The sequence below is a fragment of the Lindgomyces ingoldianus genome (assembly GCF_010093535.1).
Source record: "Lindgomyces ingoldianus strain ATCC 200398 unplaced genomic scaffold BDR25scaffold_4, whole genome shotgun sequence".
Lineage (NCBI taxonomy): Eukaryota > Fungi > Ascomycota > Dothideomycetes > Pleosporales > Lindgomycetaceae > Lindgomyces > Lindgomyces ingoldianus.
Window position 1 is genome coordinate 287,410 of NW_022985165.1, and position 13,396 is coordinate 300,805.

The 13,396-nt window shown below is 53.7% G+C and overlaps 6 protein-coding genes across 6 annotated transcripts; 1 reads left to right on the forward strand and 5 right to left on the reverse strand.

The window, feature by feature from the left end:
* Nucleotides 1-99: 99 nt before the first annotated feature.
* On the reverse strand, nucleotides 100-1,785 carry BDR25DRAFT_339694 (uncharacterized protein; the record flags this gene model as incomplete). The annotated part of the gene is made up of 2 exons (XM_033693423.1): nucleotides 100-682; nucleotides 965-1,785. 2 exons carry the CDS (start codon nucleotides 1,783-1,785, stop codon nucleotides 100-102), a joined length of 1,404 nt encoding a protein of 467 aa, XP_033552480.1.
* A 1,469-nt stretch (nucleotides 1,786-3,254) lies between these two features.
* On the reverse strand, nucleotides 3,255-4,831 carry BDR25DRAFT_211498 (uncharacterized protein; the record flags this gene model as incomplete). The annotated part of the gene is made up of 2 exons (XM_033684687.1): nucleotides 3,255-3,386; nucleotides 3,437-4,831. 2 exons carry the CDS (start codon nucleotides 4,829-4,831, stop codon nucleotides 3,255-3,257), a joined length of 1,527 nt encoding a protein of 508 aa, XP_033552481.1.
* A 987-nt stretch (nucleotides 4,832-5,818) lies between these two features.
* BDR25DRAFT_331459 (uncharacterized protein) lies at nucleotides 5,819-7,567 on the forward strand (the record flags this gene model as incomplete). The annotated part of the gene is made up of 3 exons (XM_033692634.1): nucleotides 5,819-6,650; nucleotides 6,744-6,990; nucleotides 7,494-7,567. 3 exons carry the CDS (start codon nucleotides 5,819-5,821, stop codon nucleotides 7,519-7,521), a joined length of 1,107 nt encoding a protein of 368 aa, XP_033552482.1. The 3' UTR covers nucleotides 7,522-7,567.
* Nucleotides 7,568-7,641: 74 nt separating this feature from the next.
* Nucleotides 7,642-8,871, reverse strand: BDR25DRAFT_322158 (putative hydrolase; the record flags this gene model as incomplete). Its single annotated transcript, XM_033692016.1, has 2 exons — nucleotides 7,642-8,728; nucleotides 8,777-8,871. 2 exons carry the CDS (start codon nucleotides 8,869-8,871, stop codon nucleotides 7,642-7,644), a joined length of 1,182 nt encoding a protein of 393 aa, XP_033552483.1.
* A 419-nt stretch (nucleotides 8,872-9,290) lies between these two features.
* BDR25DRAFT_339697 (uncharacterized protein) lies at nucleotides 9,291-11,178 on the reverse strand (the record flags this gene model as incomplete). The annotated part of the gene is made up of 4 exons (XM_033693424.1): nucleotides 11,089-11,178; nucleotides 10,475-11,026; nucleotides 9,461-10,377; nucleotides 9,291-9,408 (listed from the first exon to the last, which is right to left on the reverse strand). Exons 1-4 carry the CDS (start codon nucleotides 11,146-11,148, stop codon nucleotides 9,291-9,293), a joined length of 1,647 nt encoding a protein of 548 aa, XP_033552484.1. The 5' UTR covers nucleotides 11,149-11,178.
* Nucleotides 11,179-11,982: 804 nt separating this feature from the next.
* BDR25DRAFT_211850 (uncharacterized protein) lies at nucleotides 11,983-13,084 on the reverse strand (the record flags this gene model as incomplete). The annotated part of the gene is made up of 2 exons (XM_033684698.1): nucleotides 11,983-12,569; nucleotides 12,631-13,084. The coding sequence occupies 2 exons, from the start codon at nucleotides 13,082-13,084 to the stop codon at nucleotides 11,983-11,985; spliced, it is 1,041 nt and encodes a 346-aa protein (XP_033552485.1).
* Nucleotides 13,085-13,396: the final 312 nt, after the last annotated feature.

The following is a 13,396-nucleotide window of genomic DNA, read 5'->3' on the forward strand; positions in this document are numbered from 1 at the left end:
CGAGGCTCCCATCTTTGTGGGAGACGTCGATATCCGATCGCCGAACAGGGCTAGGGCGAGTAACCCAATTCACCCAGCCAGCCAGCGCCATCCGCCTCTTCAGACGGTGACAGGACCGTTGGCGGGAGAAGGAGGCCGAGAGGTTTCGAGAAGAGAGGCCGCGGCTACATCTACTAGCCCGTTGCGTGATAGTTGGCCCAACCTCAGCCCAGAAGCAGTTGCACCCCTGACATTCCGGCACAGTGGTAGCCGTGGGAAGACGTGAGGTGCGTATCTGAAGGCAGAGATGACGGCCAGTGGTCGTTTTTGCTGGCACGCAGCCTGCCGGCATGACACAGAGGCATTTGTGGACATGAATCCAGAGTGGCATGTCACGGGGAGTTTTACTCCATCCAATCCGCTCGCAGCTGCAAATTGATGGGTGTGCGATGCATCAAAGTTCGGTGCTCGCATTGAAACCTTACTGAAGACTCTTGACAGGGAAGCCGTCCCTCGGTGTGAATGGTCTGCCATGGGGAAGCGCGAGTAACAGAGGGATGCCATTTGCCGCAGTGCGCAGCCCATCGACGACATGCCTGGCGGACGCCGGATCCGTGTGGTGTCGACGTCGTCTTTTTCCATTTGATAGAGGCCCGCCGTGCTTGTCCATGCTGCGTCACTGCAATGCTGCACACCTTCCAGACTGTACCCTTTCCCCCAATAATGCTCCGACTGGGGCAGTAATGAACCGACTTCCAGCGGCTGCTCAATGGACATTGATTAGCGCAGATGCTGTACGTCATGTGCTGTGCTCCCTGATTCACGATCCATCAGTCCCAGACCGCTTCGGCCAGGATCGCATTCGCGGCGTGCGGAAGGATGGAGGATGAGGGATCCATCCGGATTCCTGCCGTACTCCGTAATACTTCCTCTTCCTTCAAAGCCTTCTTCTCTCGGATCCTCACCGCGCAGCTCAAGTGCTCACGGCATTTGAGCTGACGCCCCGATGGCGGGCCGCGCAACCCATGTGTGATGGCCGGACTGCATTGCATGAAGTGAGCAAGAGCAGCGACCGTCTTTCGTCGCCGCCCGCCAGCTAGCGCTCAGTGTCGTGGAGCGACGGCGGGTGTGGGGTTGGCTCGACAGTCGAGGGCACTTCCTGCAGCGACGGCCAGCGGTCAACAAGCGCACTACCGTTGCCCTGGATGCGTCCACGTGCCAAACAAGCTTCAACCCTGCTGGAGCTGCTTTCTGTAAGACCCATCGATCGGAATGCATCTCCTTTGAAACACACAGACTGAGGTTGAAACTCCCCGCTGCTGCGCCCGCCCTTCCCTGTGCAGTGGAACTGTCTGCTGCGCGCCATTTGTGCGCTGGTTGCCTTGATTGCGGGGCTGGAAAGACTGGTACAACCACCGCCCACACTGCTGATGGCAGCCAGATACTGGAGTTTGTGACGACGAAGCAATACGCTGGATACGGGTGCCTCGGGGCCGCCGACGCCGGAGCATCTGCAGTCTCCATCTGCGTATCTGCCTGCGTATCCGCCGCCCAGGTTGGTCCGCTCTGGGCGACTATCCGCGTTGCTAAGTGGTGAGATTCGAGAGTCAGGAGCAGGCTCACTAGAGGCCGAACGTTCTTTGACCAAAGCATGGAAGTAAAAGTAAAATCTGCCGCCGGGTCGGGAACGTTTCCATTTTTAAATTTAAACGTAGCCAATGGCGACGGCAGAGGAGCGAATCCTGCGCTCTTTTCGGCCACTGGTGAAAGAAGTCGACGTCCAAGCATTCTTCTGACTTCATACATATTGGCCGACAGGGTCTGTCTGTCCTGATCCCCAGCACCCATATGCCGCGCTCTCGGGATTCGTCAAATCTGTCCCACAGCATTGTGTTTCCTTTGCTTTTGTGTTCCCAAAACTAAACGCACTACGAACGGCACAATTATTACAGAAAGCAGTCAAAATGATAGTGCGCTCTCCACACCATCAGACCTGCATTCCTGTTGCGCATGAATGCAGTAAAGTGCAGCAATCAAACCCTATCCACCGCCCGTATCCATAAGATATCGCATTTCGGTCACAACCTGATTGAGGAGATGGGCGGTTGTCACGCACTAGCCGCGCTCGCCGTGCTATTGGATTCATGAGGTCAACCAATAGACGCTCGGACGACGAATTCAAGGACAGGCCATGTTCGAGATGTTGTACCAGCGCGATCCCTTTCAGGACCAATTATGCTAATGCCGAGATCAAATTGCTTGTCGGGGCGCAAGAGCCTTACGGTGGTATAGGAATGGCAGCTTCGAGCAACGTCTAGGGATAGCGAAATATCTACCAATATTCAACACACGAAAAGGCCATGGAACTTCATACGGGCAAGCATCCGTATTCTACAGGCGCAAAGACTATCACATCACCACTATATCCCAGGAAATTTAAATGATTAGCATATCCGGCCGCATCCGTGACCCGGAAGGCTCTCCAGTGTCTTTCGCAGCAGTCCCCTTGCAACAAGGTGTGCTCCGACCACCACGGAATATTTCTCAAGATAGGAAGAATGAACGAACTTGTGGCCCTACGGCGAAGCAATCTCTGGGCGAATTATGGCCCTTGCCTGATATCGAGGTCGCCATTTCATCGAAATTCTGATTCAGAGCGTCCTGCGAGCCATCATCCCGCGCTTTCAATAAACCTTGACTACTGCAAAATGACTCTGCTGTGTCCCATCTCCCGCGCTCGGATACCAATCGTGTACGCATTAAAATTCTGTTCCTGTTCCATGTCTGAGAAACCATGTACATGCAGCCAAAATGTAAGAAGAAAATAGTCGTCAGTCATCCACTTTCACATGCACCCAAAATATCGCCGTGTTGAGGTCGTTCCTCGCCCGTCATGTCCCTTAACGACGCCCTGATATGACCCATCCTCAAACCCGATAGTGCCATTTCCCAGCCTTCCCCTAATACCATTGCAAATTCCTTGCCTCGACGGGCATCCAGTCCAGGGCACCCACCAACGCCGTACGCTTCAGATCAAAATGAGGGATAGAGGCCAACGTCATGTCTGAGTCTCTCGAGAGATGCCTTCCGAATTGAATCCGTAGGTGAGGAATGAGTAGGTGAAAATCCAATTAAACAGAGTAGAGTCTCGAACCCAAAGTTGAAAGAGAAGAAGTGCGCGCGCTTGAAAATCTCTAGGTTGAAGAAAATATCTGAGCACATTGTCCGTAGGGTGAACCAATGAAGAATGACTTGCTGACGCAGCGGACAGGTTGCTATGCAAGTGTCTGTGAATTGGCTAAATCAGCGATATCTGGGGTTGTTGGCTGAGAACCATTTGTTGTCTTCTCATCCACTCCTTGGCTTCTACAAAGTGGGCAAGAATTGCGCCCGGTAGTGAGCCACTGCTACAGACATCAGCATACTGAGCCACATGGTGAAGTAGCAGTCAACTTACCTGATCGATGCAAATTTTATGGAACAAGTGTCCGCATTTAATCAGTTTCCGTGCTGCCTCGTCCGCCTCAAAGTCGCACAGACAGACTAGACAACGTTGGTCAGCTGCAAGACGGAATGTCTCGCCGCCCTCAACAGCCTCCGCCACCAGAGTTCCACATTGCTCATGAATTAAGTACAGACCAGGGGCCGCAGCAACATCTTCTTCTGTGGCAACGGGGGGTTTGGCTGGCCCAAGCAAAGTAGAGAGAAGAAGCATATCCTCGTACGTCGGCGAATCAGTGAAAAGACTAGGGGTCGTAAGGATAGGATGATTCTCAGGGTAGCTGCCTCCTAACACATAGATGATCCAGCTTCTTGAACCCTCCCCTGGATTATGATCAGGTTCAACAACGCCATTCCTGCGAGAAGCACCAGAACCAAACCTGGTGAAGTCAGATTCGCTTAATCGTCGTTGGCGGGGAGTCCGCTGTGGACGTTGAGGCTCCTCTGCGGTGGGTTCCAAGCTCGAGCCTGTAGCCCTTCGGATGAAGCGCCTGCGGCGCGAGGGGGCAGTTGATTGAACGGTTGGTGAGGGAGGGGTAGTTGAAAGGGTTGGCGTGGTTGTTCCAGACGACACAGCAGAGAGTCTTGAGCTGGCAGGAGTAGTCGGAGGGGGAAGAGGTCCAGAAGGAGAGTCAGCGAGCGTAGACCACGGACGAGGGCGATCCGGAGAACGGTAATGCCGCTGGCTATCATAATTAGATGGGAAGGTGTTCATGCCACCCATCGACGCACGTCGGCGATGGCTAAACCTTGTGGCGTTTGGCGGCTGTCGTAACATTCCATCCATGGTGTTTTCGCCAGGAGAAGCTAGAGGAGTCGGAAAGCTGGATAGGGCGTCCAGGAAAGGAGGAATATTGCTGTCATCATTGGCTGGGTTGTTGGCTGGGTTGATGGTCCTGATGCCGACGATGATGATAGGCACCATCCTATCATCGCCATCTTCCTCGTCTCCGTTTCGATGCTCAGATGCGGGGCCACTCCCCTGACTGACTGAGCGTGAAGAAGATTCATTTCTCTGACTCCCTGCAGAAGAGCCAAATCGGAACATCCTGAAGAAGTTCAGCGGTATAGGACTACCACCCGGAGTCTCTGGCCCTTCTTCGTTGTCATTCCCGCTTTGCCTCAACGCCGACGCTAGCCTCCCATTCTGGAGGGCTTGAAGGAAGCTATCGAACGTTCCATCTTCACTATCGCCCGCTACGCTTCGGGCCTCAGATACCGCTCTGTGGTCGTTGCCCATGAGTGAAGCCGCCGTTATCGCTGCCGCTGCAGAGAGCAGCCGTGACAGCACGGCAGCCTGATCATCTTCCTGCCGCAAAGGTGATCGTCTCCTACGTAATGAGCTTGCCATGCTTCGGATACCTCTGTCAGGCCTAAGGGATGATATCATCGACGGCCTGCCAGCCCTTCGTGAGGAACTTAGCCGTGGTATGTGGGTATGCGAGTGTTCGGCGTGGGTGTTGCTCGGAAGATCGTCAGAGTTGAGGTCGAGATCGGGCACTTGGACTCGTGGCCGGAAAGCGCTACGTTCATATCCAGTGCTAGCCGTGTGCCGAAGAGTGGAACGTGACGCAGAGGGAAGGGACGACAGGGACGAGGAAGCATAGGGTGACTCAGCATCTCGAGATCTGCTTGACGTGCCGCGAGAGAACAGGCTCGGGAAGGTGGGGAGAGATGAGCGAACCCTGGTGATCCGGGAGCGGCGCCGTGCGAGGTTGCCCGCACTGGAAGCCGGCCCAGACGAACCCGCATCTGAGCGATCGCTGTGAGTAGAGAGGAGATTGAGTGGGTTGAAGCGCTGAGACGCTGTCCTGGAGGACCACGATGGCGGGGGCTGCAGCAACTCTGGAATAGAACCATCATCTTGCGGCGGGCTCCGCGAGGGCACCCATGATGTCGGGCGGGCTCTAAGGCGGGGGCGCGAGTCCTGAGTGCCTCTTGAGCTGGCTTGACCCATCGTGAAAGGCCGTCCCGGCTGGGGAGGGAGGCCGTCGAAGAATACAGTGAAGTTGAGGGTGTGGTGATGTGTGAATTAGCCTTGGGACCCGGCTGTGATGTCGATAGCAGATGCAATGTGCCTAGCGCGCCGAGCCTTCCTTATTTGGCGCAGGGTGGAGCAGGGGTGCGGTAACGTGACCAGGTACGAGCAGCCACTCACACCGCCATCTCTCACCCGCAATGGTTGGTCTTTTCAGCTCACGCCGTGGCCTGCTCCTCTCGTTTTTCATTTTGCGCGCATCATGAGACACACTCGTCATCGCTGCCGCTGACGGCCCTCCCATCATCTGCACGCCGTGCTGGCCGTGCTTGATTGCCTAGTCCTTAAAAAAACACAAACATGCACTACTTTGCAGGTCACCACCAGCCTGGCCAGCAAACGACTCAGTCGTTGCGGGCCAGCCAATATAAGCCCTCGAGGAAACGGAAACGCGACGAGGATGTCGAAGAGCCTCCAATTACCTCCGGCCAAGACCCGATAGGCTCACAGGCAACCCCAAACGCGCAATCACAGGCCTCATTTGCCCCCCAGGAAGCCGCCCAGCTGCGTGTCGCAGGTCTATTGCCTGGAAATGCATTTGAGATTCCACCACCGCCTTTCCCCCATGCCTCTGTACGGATATCAAGAGACCACTTTAACTACACAAACGTCCAGAAGGAACTCGCTGGCCTGCATCCTTCTGTTTTCGCTGTAAATGCAACCTCGAAGAGCCAGCCCCTGTGTCGGAAGAGTGAGAAGCCTGCATTGAGACAGACGCACCTCGGTGTTTTAACCACAGTCCTGCATCACTGTTTACTCGAGGGAGATTATCAGCGCGCAGGAAGAGCATGGGGCATGATTCTAAGGTCCCAGATCGCTGGACGGCCCATAGATGTACGAAACCATGACCGCTGGGGCATTGGCGCAGAAATATTGCTTCGTCGGAGCCCCCTAAACCAATTCACTCACGGCGAAAATGACCAGGAGAGCGCCCAAATCCCCGGTAATAAGCAATCTTCGACTGATAAAGACTTTTATACAGAGCGAGGATTTGAACTCGCAAGAGAGTATTATGAGCGTCTAATAGTCCAATTTCCCAACCGGAAACTGCACCCTCACAGAGTGGATGAGCTGACATTTTACCCGGCTATGTTCTCCCTTTGGATATATGAGGTCTGCGAAAAAAGCAAGCGTGCACACACGCGGGCTGAAGAAAAAATACACAACTCGGCGAATAGCAGTACTTCTTTTGGCGAAGACACCACCATGGCTTCGTCTGTGGAAGTTCGTGCTCAGGACTCTATTGTTAAGATGGAAGAGCTTCGCCAAGCAAGGGAGATCAAGGATAGGCTCGATCAACTCGTCATCTCGCCACCTTTTGACAAAAGGGGTGATCTGCTGGAGTTACGAGGCATGGTTGGGCTCTGGATTGGCGACCTGATTCTTGGAGAGAGTTTCATGACATACGGTGAGACCGATTGGGGCTCGGACTCGGGCGAAAACAAACCGACCTCACAATCAATAGCAGAAAGGTTTACAAGGTGTATAGAGAATCGAAAGGAGCTCGAACAGGCCCAGGAATTCCTGTATCGTGCCCAGCAAGGCGGGCGACGAGTGGAGCATAGCATACGAGGCGCCGAGAGAAGGGTTAAAGCCATCACAGACCAGATCGCTGAGTGTGGCTTATGAGGAACAAAAAACCTACGCGAGGTGAAAATTTGGACCAACCTAGTCCCTACCATGCGATGTACCGAAGATGTCTCTGGCTACTACCTCCGATATTGCTATGAGTTAGAGTGCTGGTGACAGCTGTTGGTTGTTATGGTACCTTGATGCCAGCTTGTCTCTGCCGCTGTGCTGGCTGACATGATACACACGCACACTTCTGTCGAGAATAGGTCTTACTGAGTGAAGATGTAGGAACCCTCGTCACCAAAGGCTTCGGGTCCTTTACAGAAGCTCTAGACAAGTACAACATGATACTGCATAATGCAGAACATGACGGAGTAAGTGTCCACCTGCTAACCCCTATTAGATTCAAGGAGAACACCAAAGGGATCTAAATTTTTGTTCTAGAGTACCCCTCTATCATGTCCTATGTCAGGTAATCGGACTTAATGTAATAGAACCACTATGCATATCTTTCACAAAGAAGAAACCGCCACTGCTCCCCCTCCCCTTCATCAGGCTCCGACCCCCTCAACCTCCACGCCTCCAATCCACACCTTCTTCACATTCCGACTCTCCCTCACGTCCCTCACAGGATCACCCTTTACTAACACTAGATCCGCCCTCATCCCCACCTTAACAACCCCTCTATCCTCTAATCCCCAGACCCTTGCAGGCTCCACAGTCGCCGCTCTCAACGCCTCGACACTACTCAATCCCGCCTCCACCAACAATTCCAACTCCTCATGAAGACTAGTTCCAAACGGCACTGTCGCAACAATCCCCGGCTGCAAATTCGCATCGGTGCCGGCTAGAATCGGAACCCTCTTCCTCCGCAACTCCGCGGCCGTCGCTAACGACGCGTTAAACGAAGATGTCGAAGATTGAGTATCCGCAATCGCCTTCATGATCGCCAAAGTGGGCACGACAGCCCTTCCGTTCTTCTTGATCTCCTCGGCGATGGTGCAGGTAATCGGCTTGTCCAAGGGCGAATGATGGATCTGATCAACGCCCGCTGTGACCGCTTGACTATACGCCGAGAAAGTCGCGGCATGGCAGACGACTTTCTTACCGAAACTATGAGACTCAATGACTAACGCGTTCAGCGTATCCTGCGAAAGCCCGGGCGCTTCAGCAATAAGCTTGATATAGTCCGGACGACTCTGCATCTGCAACTGGGTCCAACGCACAGCATCACTAGAATTATGCACAAGCAGCACGCCGGTATGGTCCACGAACGACGTCAGGTTCCCATGCGCACTCCCCGGTGCGGCTGCGGGTGCAGAACTGCGAAACACGTTTGTCAATCCCGTGTGATTCTGTAAACTCGCGCACTGTGCGGCAGAGAAACACGCCATTGTCATACCCGTCGTGACCCCCCAGCGAGCCAACTGTTGCAGGTGTGTGATATTTGTGGGATGGACATGCGAGTCTATAAGACCGGGTAGGAGAACGTGGCCGCTCGCGTTAAAGTGTTCTGCATCTTTGATGTTGTCGGTAATGTGGGAGCCGGAGATGACAATGGTGGTTGGGGCGCTGAGACCGTGGCCGTTGAAGATGCGTACATCTGTGAGGGCGAGTTTGCGGGGTGGGGAAGCCGTCCTACGGAAAGCGTTGTTTTGCGCAGCGATGATGGAAGGGTCTTCTAACTGGATATTTGCATGGCCGTGTCCGATATGGCCAGGGCAGGAGAGGACGAAGGTGGAGAGTGAAATAAGAGAGCACAAGGAGAGGATGGGAAGCATCTTGAACAGAATAAAAACTAGATTACTGCCTTGTTAATAGGTTGAACGTGCAATCAGCACATGCATCCTCTTTTATACCTCCTGCCGCCATCTTTCTCACGGACTTCAATCCTTGATACTCATAACTGAACGAGTTAGCCACGCGATTGAGAATGGGGCTGAAGGCTTCACAAACCCCTTCTCTTCGTCTTCTAAATACACTCTGAGGGTCCAATGGGGCTATAAAATTATGTCTGGATTCAATTGGACGAAAGGAAGTGCACAGGCCAACAAGCAGACGCTCACAGAGCCGCAAACGGCCCCCAGAGTCTCCTGAACCGGTTAGCACTGCGACCACGTGATTAGAAATGAGCTGATGGATACGCAAAGGTAGATCCATTTGTGGGGAGATTTTCAATCAAGGACGGACTTTGGCAAAGCTAGCCTGTGGTATGTTTGAATATGGAGCATCGAGGAGGGATTTGAAACAGGATATCATTTCCACGCTCCCACAGCCCCCAGACCATACTCAGGGGCCCTGTCCCTTTGCTATTCCACCTATTCCATCTATCATCATAAAAATTCCCCTCCAAGCACCTCCCCTGCTAACCTTGGGTTCCCGTCAATCCACCTCTTCCGACTCCTCAGCGCTAATCGAATCCCTTTAGCATACCCAATCTTCAACAGAGCATCCAAAATCCATTTTCTCCTCCGATTATCCAATTCCACGCCTTCTGCGAAATTGCAGACATGCAGCGCGCGCATGAGGAAGAATGCGGAGAGTCCGGAGTTATTGGTGTGGGGTGCGATAGGGGGAAAGGCGTTGAGAGTGCCGCGGGGGGAGATAGTGCCGAGCATGTAGGGAGTGGCGGCGCTGACGTCGTCGATGGTGGAGAGGAGGGAGGCACGGAGGAGGGAGAGGGAAGCAGAAGGGGAATGTGAGGAGCTTTGGTGGAATGGAAGAACTTTGATGAGCGTTTGTAGGAGAGCTATCAGTGAGCACCAGTATGCTATCCAGAGCGCACTTTGATGAATATCTCTAAAGATGATGAATTTTGGCGGAAACGGGCGGTCGGAGTCTGTTTCAGTAGGTGATAAGGAGGGTGCGGGAAGTGTTTCGTACTTCCAATCCGCGGGTAGGGACTCTGGCCATGAGAGTAGTTGATCTTTAATCAGCAGCGCGGATTCGATAGCTTTGTTCAACTCAACTCCAGATGTTGATGTCGTCCCCGCCCGCAACTCCTGTAAACCAGCGCGTATCCTTCCAGAAATTAGGGAGACGCTTCTTAGCAGCAAGAAGATGTGCGCTCGCACTGGAATTGGGCCAAAGACTTGAATTTCCGCACTCGAGCTCTTTGCAGACGTCGTCTCTGCATCTAAAGACTCAATCTGTCGTCTCGCTTGAATTAGTCTCGATAAGCTCTGTCCGATTGGCGAGTCCAGATGTTGCCCTTTCCGCATCTCGATTATGGCGTTTAGTCCGCCTTCATGTGGACCCCAGGGGTCTTTTGTAGCGCCGGTGTACACCTGGTATATTCTCAGCTATCCCATTCCGGAAGTACTACCACTGTTCCCAAATGATAGCAGAGCAGATTAGCTCATAGCACCAAAAACCTCTACCTACCTCATAGTTCTGCAACAACACTCCCGCTGTCAACGTCCCCACACTCCTCTTCTCTCTCTCCTCCCCCAACGCCCTCGCCAAGCTCTTCAAAGCCATCCCATACCTCTTCCTACTCTCAAACCTCAAGTGCTCTAAATTCGATATATTCGCCATATACACCATAGCAGTAGCGGAAAGCGCGTCTAGCAAACATCCCTCTCGTGGAGCCTTCGCCGCCATCTCGGGGAGAAACTCAAGATAGAGTGTGCGATCGCGAAGAGGGATGGAGCAGAAATTGAAGAAATAGAATGCGATGGATTGTTGGTCCCAGTCTGTGCGTAGAAGGGGTAACATCACGGGTTGGATGATACCTGTCCTGGTGCTAGCTACAGGTGTAGAGCTGGAAGCAACTGCAGTCGTTGCGGATTGCTGAGATGCACCTGCATCTGTCGTCCTAACCGCAACCGTCGTCATCGTCATATTGCGAAATAACATATCGCTATCATCGCGATATCCAGGGCACATTCTTCCTCCTCTTCGACAGCGCTCGCAGCCTGGTTTGGCTTCATCGCACTAGATGGATGGACGTTACCTCTGTCTAGCTTAAGGATATATTTCGAGACGGAGAGGAATACTTTGACTTTTGATTTTCGGCACGCATGGCAGCCTGTGCTCCATTGTCGGCGCTGAGCCATGGTTCCAGGTATTCGACGACTGGAATCATGGTAGGTGGGTTCGTGAGGTTTCCGGCCCCTGGATAAGATACGACAGTCATGTCAGGCCTCGGATGACAATGACGTCGAGACATCTCCGGAATTCTAAAGTCATCTTCAATTAATCCAACTATCGACTAGAAATTTGATCTTAACAGACTTCTTTTGCTTTCCTGTGAGGGGAATTCGGAGGTTGATCTCCTAAAATTGAGCAAACATTCAACGTCACGTCCAACAAGAATGTATTAACATATTTCCTCTCTCGATTACGCGGCTACCTATATGCGCCTTTTGCAACTACCGCTAGCTTACAGAACTGCACCGGCGCATGGAAAGCTCGCTCTAAAATCCATTCCGATCCAAGACCACGCGTCTTCTTCTGCATCTCGCAGCCTTTCTCACACTTATGGTCAGACCTCCCTAGTCCGATGTACAAAGGAGATTCGTGAGCAGTGCTATTAATTACAGTCATGTCTGCCGTCCCTGTATCCCGCGGGTTGTCCTGAAGAAAAGAATCGACCTAAGCCGCCAAAATGAATTTGACCCGCACCGACGAATGACGAAGAACATGCAAGAAAGAAATAGACGGTAGAATTTTGTAAGGAGAAGTGAATATTCGCGGGGGGTGGGGAGTTTGATGAAAGCCGTCGATAAGTGTTGAGAAGACCTAGAAGGAAAACGATGCTCGGTGTGTATGTAATACGGTTCCATACCATAATTCACACCGAAGATCGTCATCCATCACATGCTTACATATCGAAAAAATGCCGACAATTCATTCATCCTCAGCCGCGACGAGCAAGTGCGTCAAGCGCATTAATGATACCGAGGCGGTGTTCCCTGCCCATTTGGTACGTTGGCGTTTTGCGGGGGGATTCCAGCGCCGGAACCCCCCCGGCCCTGAAACTCCATTTCCCTCCTCATGAGGTCCAGAGTTGCAGGGAAGTAGGGCTCGACGCCAAACGTCCGCAGATAAGATGCCGTCTTCTCAATGCGCTTGATCTCCCTCTGCACGTTCCACTCCTCGCCCTCGCCGAAGCGGCCCCGCACGACCTCGACCATGGCATTGTCTAGCCTGCCATAGAAGTCTCGACGGGCTCCGATGTCTGCTGCGTCGCCGCTGTCGAGGCCGCCGTGCGAGTTGAGGTTGCCGCCGAGCTTGAGTACAAGATCGAAGGCGTGACGCGGGCCGGCGGGGAGCAGCGACAGACGCTGGATGTCGGGGATGAACTTGAGCATGGCGGAGGCGAAGTGGGCCGAGGAAATGGAGTCATTGAGGTCGTCCTGGAGACGGTGGAGGTCGAAATTCACGATAGTGATCTTGCGATCGAGCTGTGCGTTGAGCGTGGCGGCGGCGTCCGGGGTAGTAGTGTCCATGACTTTAGCAATCGAGGGCGGGACGTCTGGGGGATAATTGTTAGCTCATGGGATGACACCCAAGGGGGGGGGTGCAATGGTGCATACCGGGTCTCAGGCCTCGCTTGTCGATCCAGCCGTGGACCTCTGCGCGCTGCTGCTCCAACTGCTCGACCCACGCCTGCATGTCGGCCAGCTGGCTCTCCAATTGCTCGATCTTCTCCGTGTACGGCCGCACTGCCTGGTTGAAAGCCTGTGCAAGCAGATCCGGCATGGGCTCGGTCTTGCCTCCCGACATGGGCGGGGTCGGGTTGTTCATGATGGGCATGGCATTGTGGCCACCATTCTGCATGCTCGGTCGTGGATAAGCTTCTTGCGGGGCCTGCGGGCGTGGATACATGTCCTTGTCCTTGTCCTTGTCCTTGTCGTCAGTGGGCGAGGTGAGGGGCTGCGAGTTGCGCGAAGACTCGGGCTGCTTCTCGTAGTCGTCGTATGATTGGGAGCGGGGCGGGGGGTCGTTGTCAACGTAGCTGTTGGCACGGGAGCGACGCTTGAAGAACATTTCGGAAGGGAAGAAGGGGCGAGGATGGTGGCAGGAGCGTTGCTGGGTTATATGCCCTTCTGCAATGGAGCGGAGATTAGGGCTCAGACGACAGCGGTGGGCTGGGCGGCTGGAACTGCGCTTTAGTGGTGAGAAATTGGGATGGCTATCGTGGATGCGATGGGATATTTGAAGAGGTTGGGAGCGACCGTCTGGCGAAAAAGTGTCGTGACACTGGTCGTGCCGCGGTCACACGCACCGCTCCGTGCGGATGCAGGAGTGGATAATAAGATGAAGATAGGCCGGTCGCTACAATTGCCCACAGTGCACAAC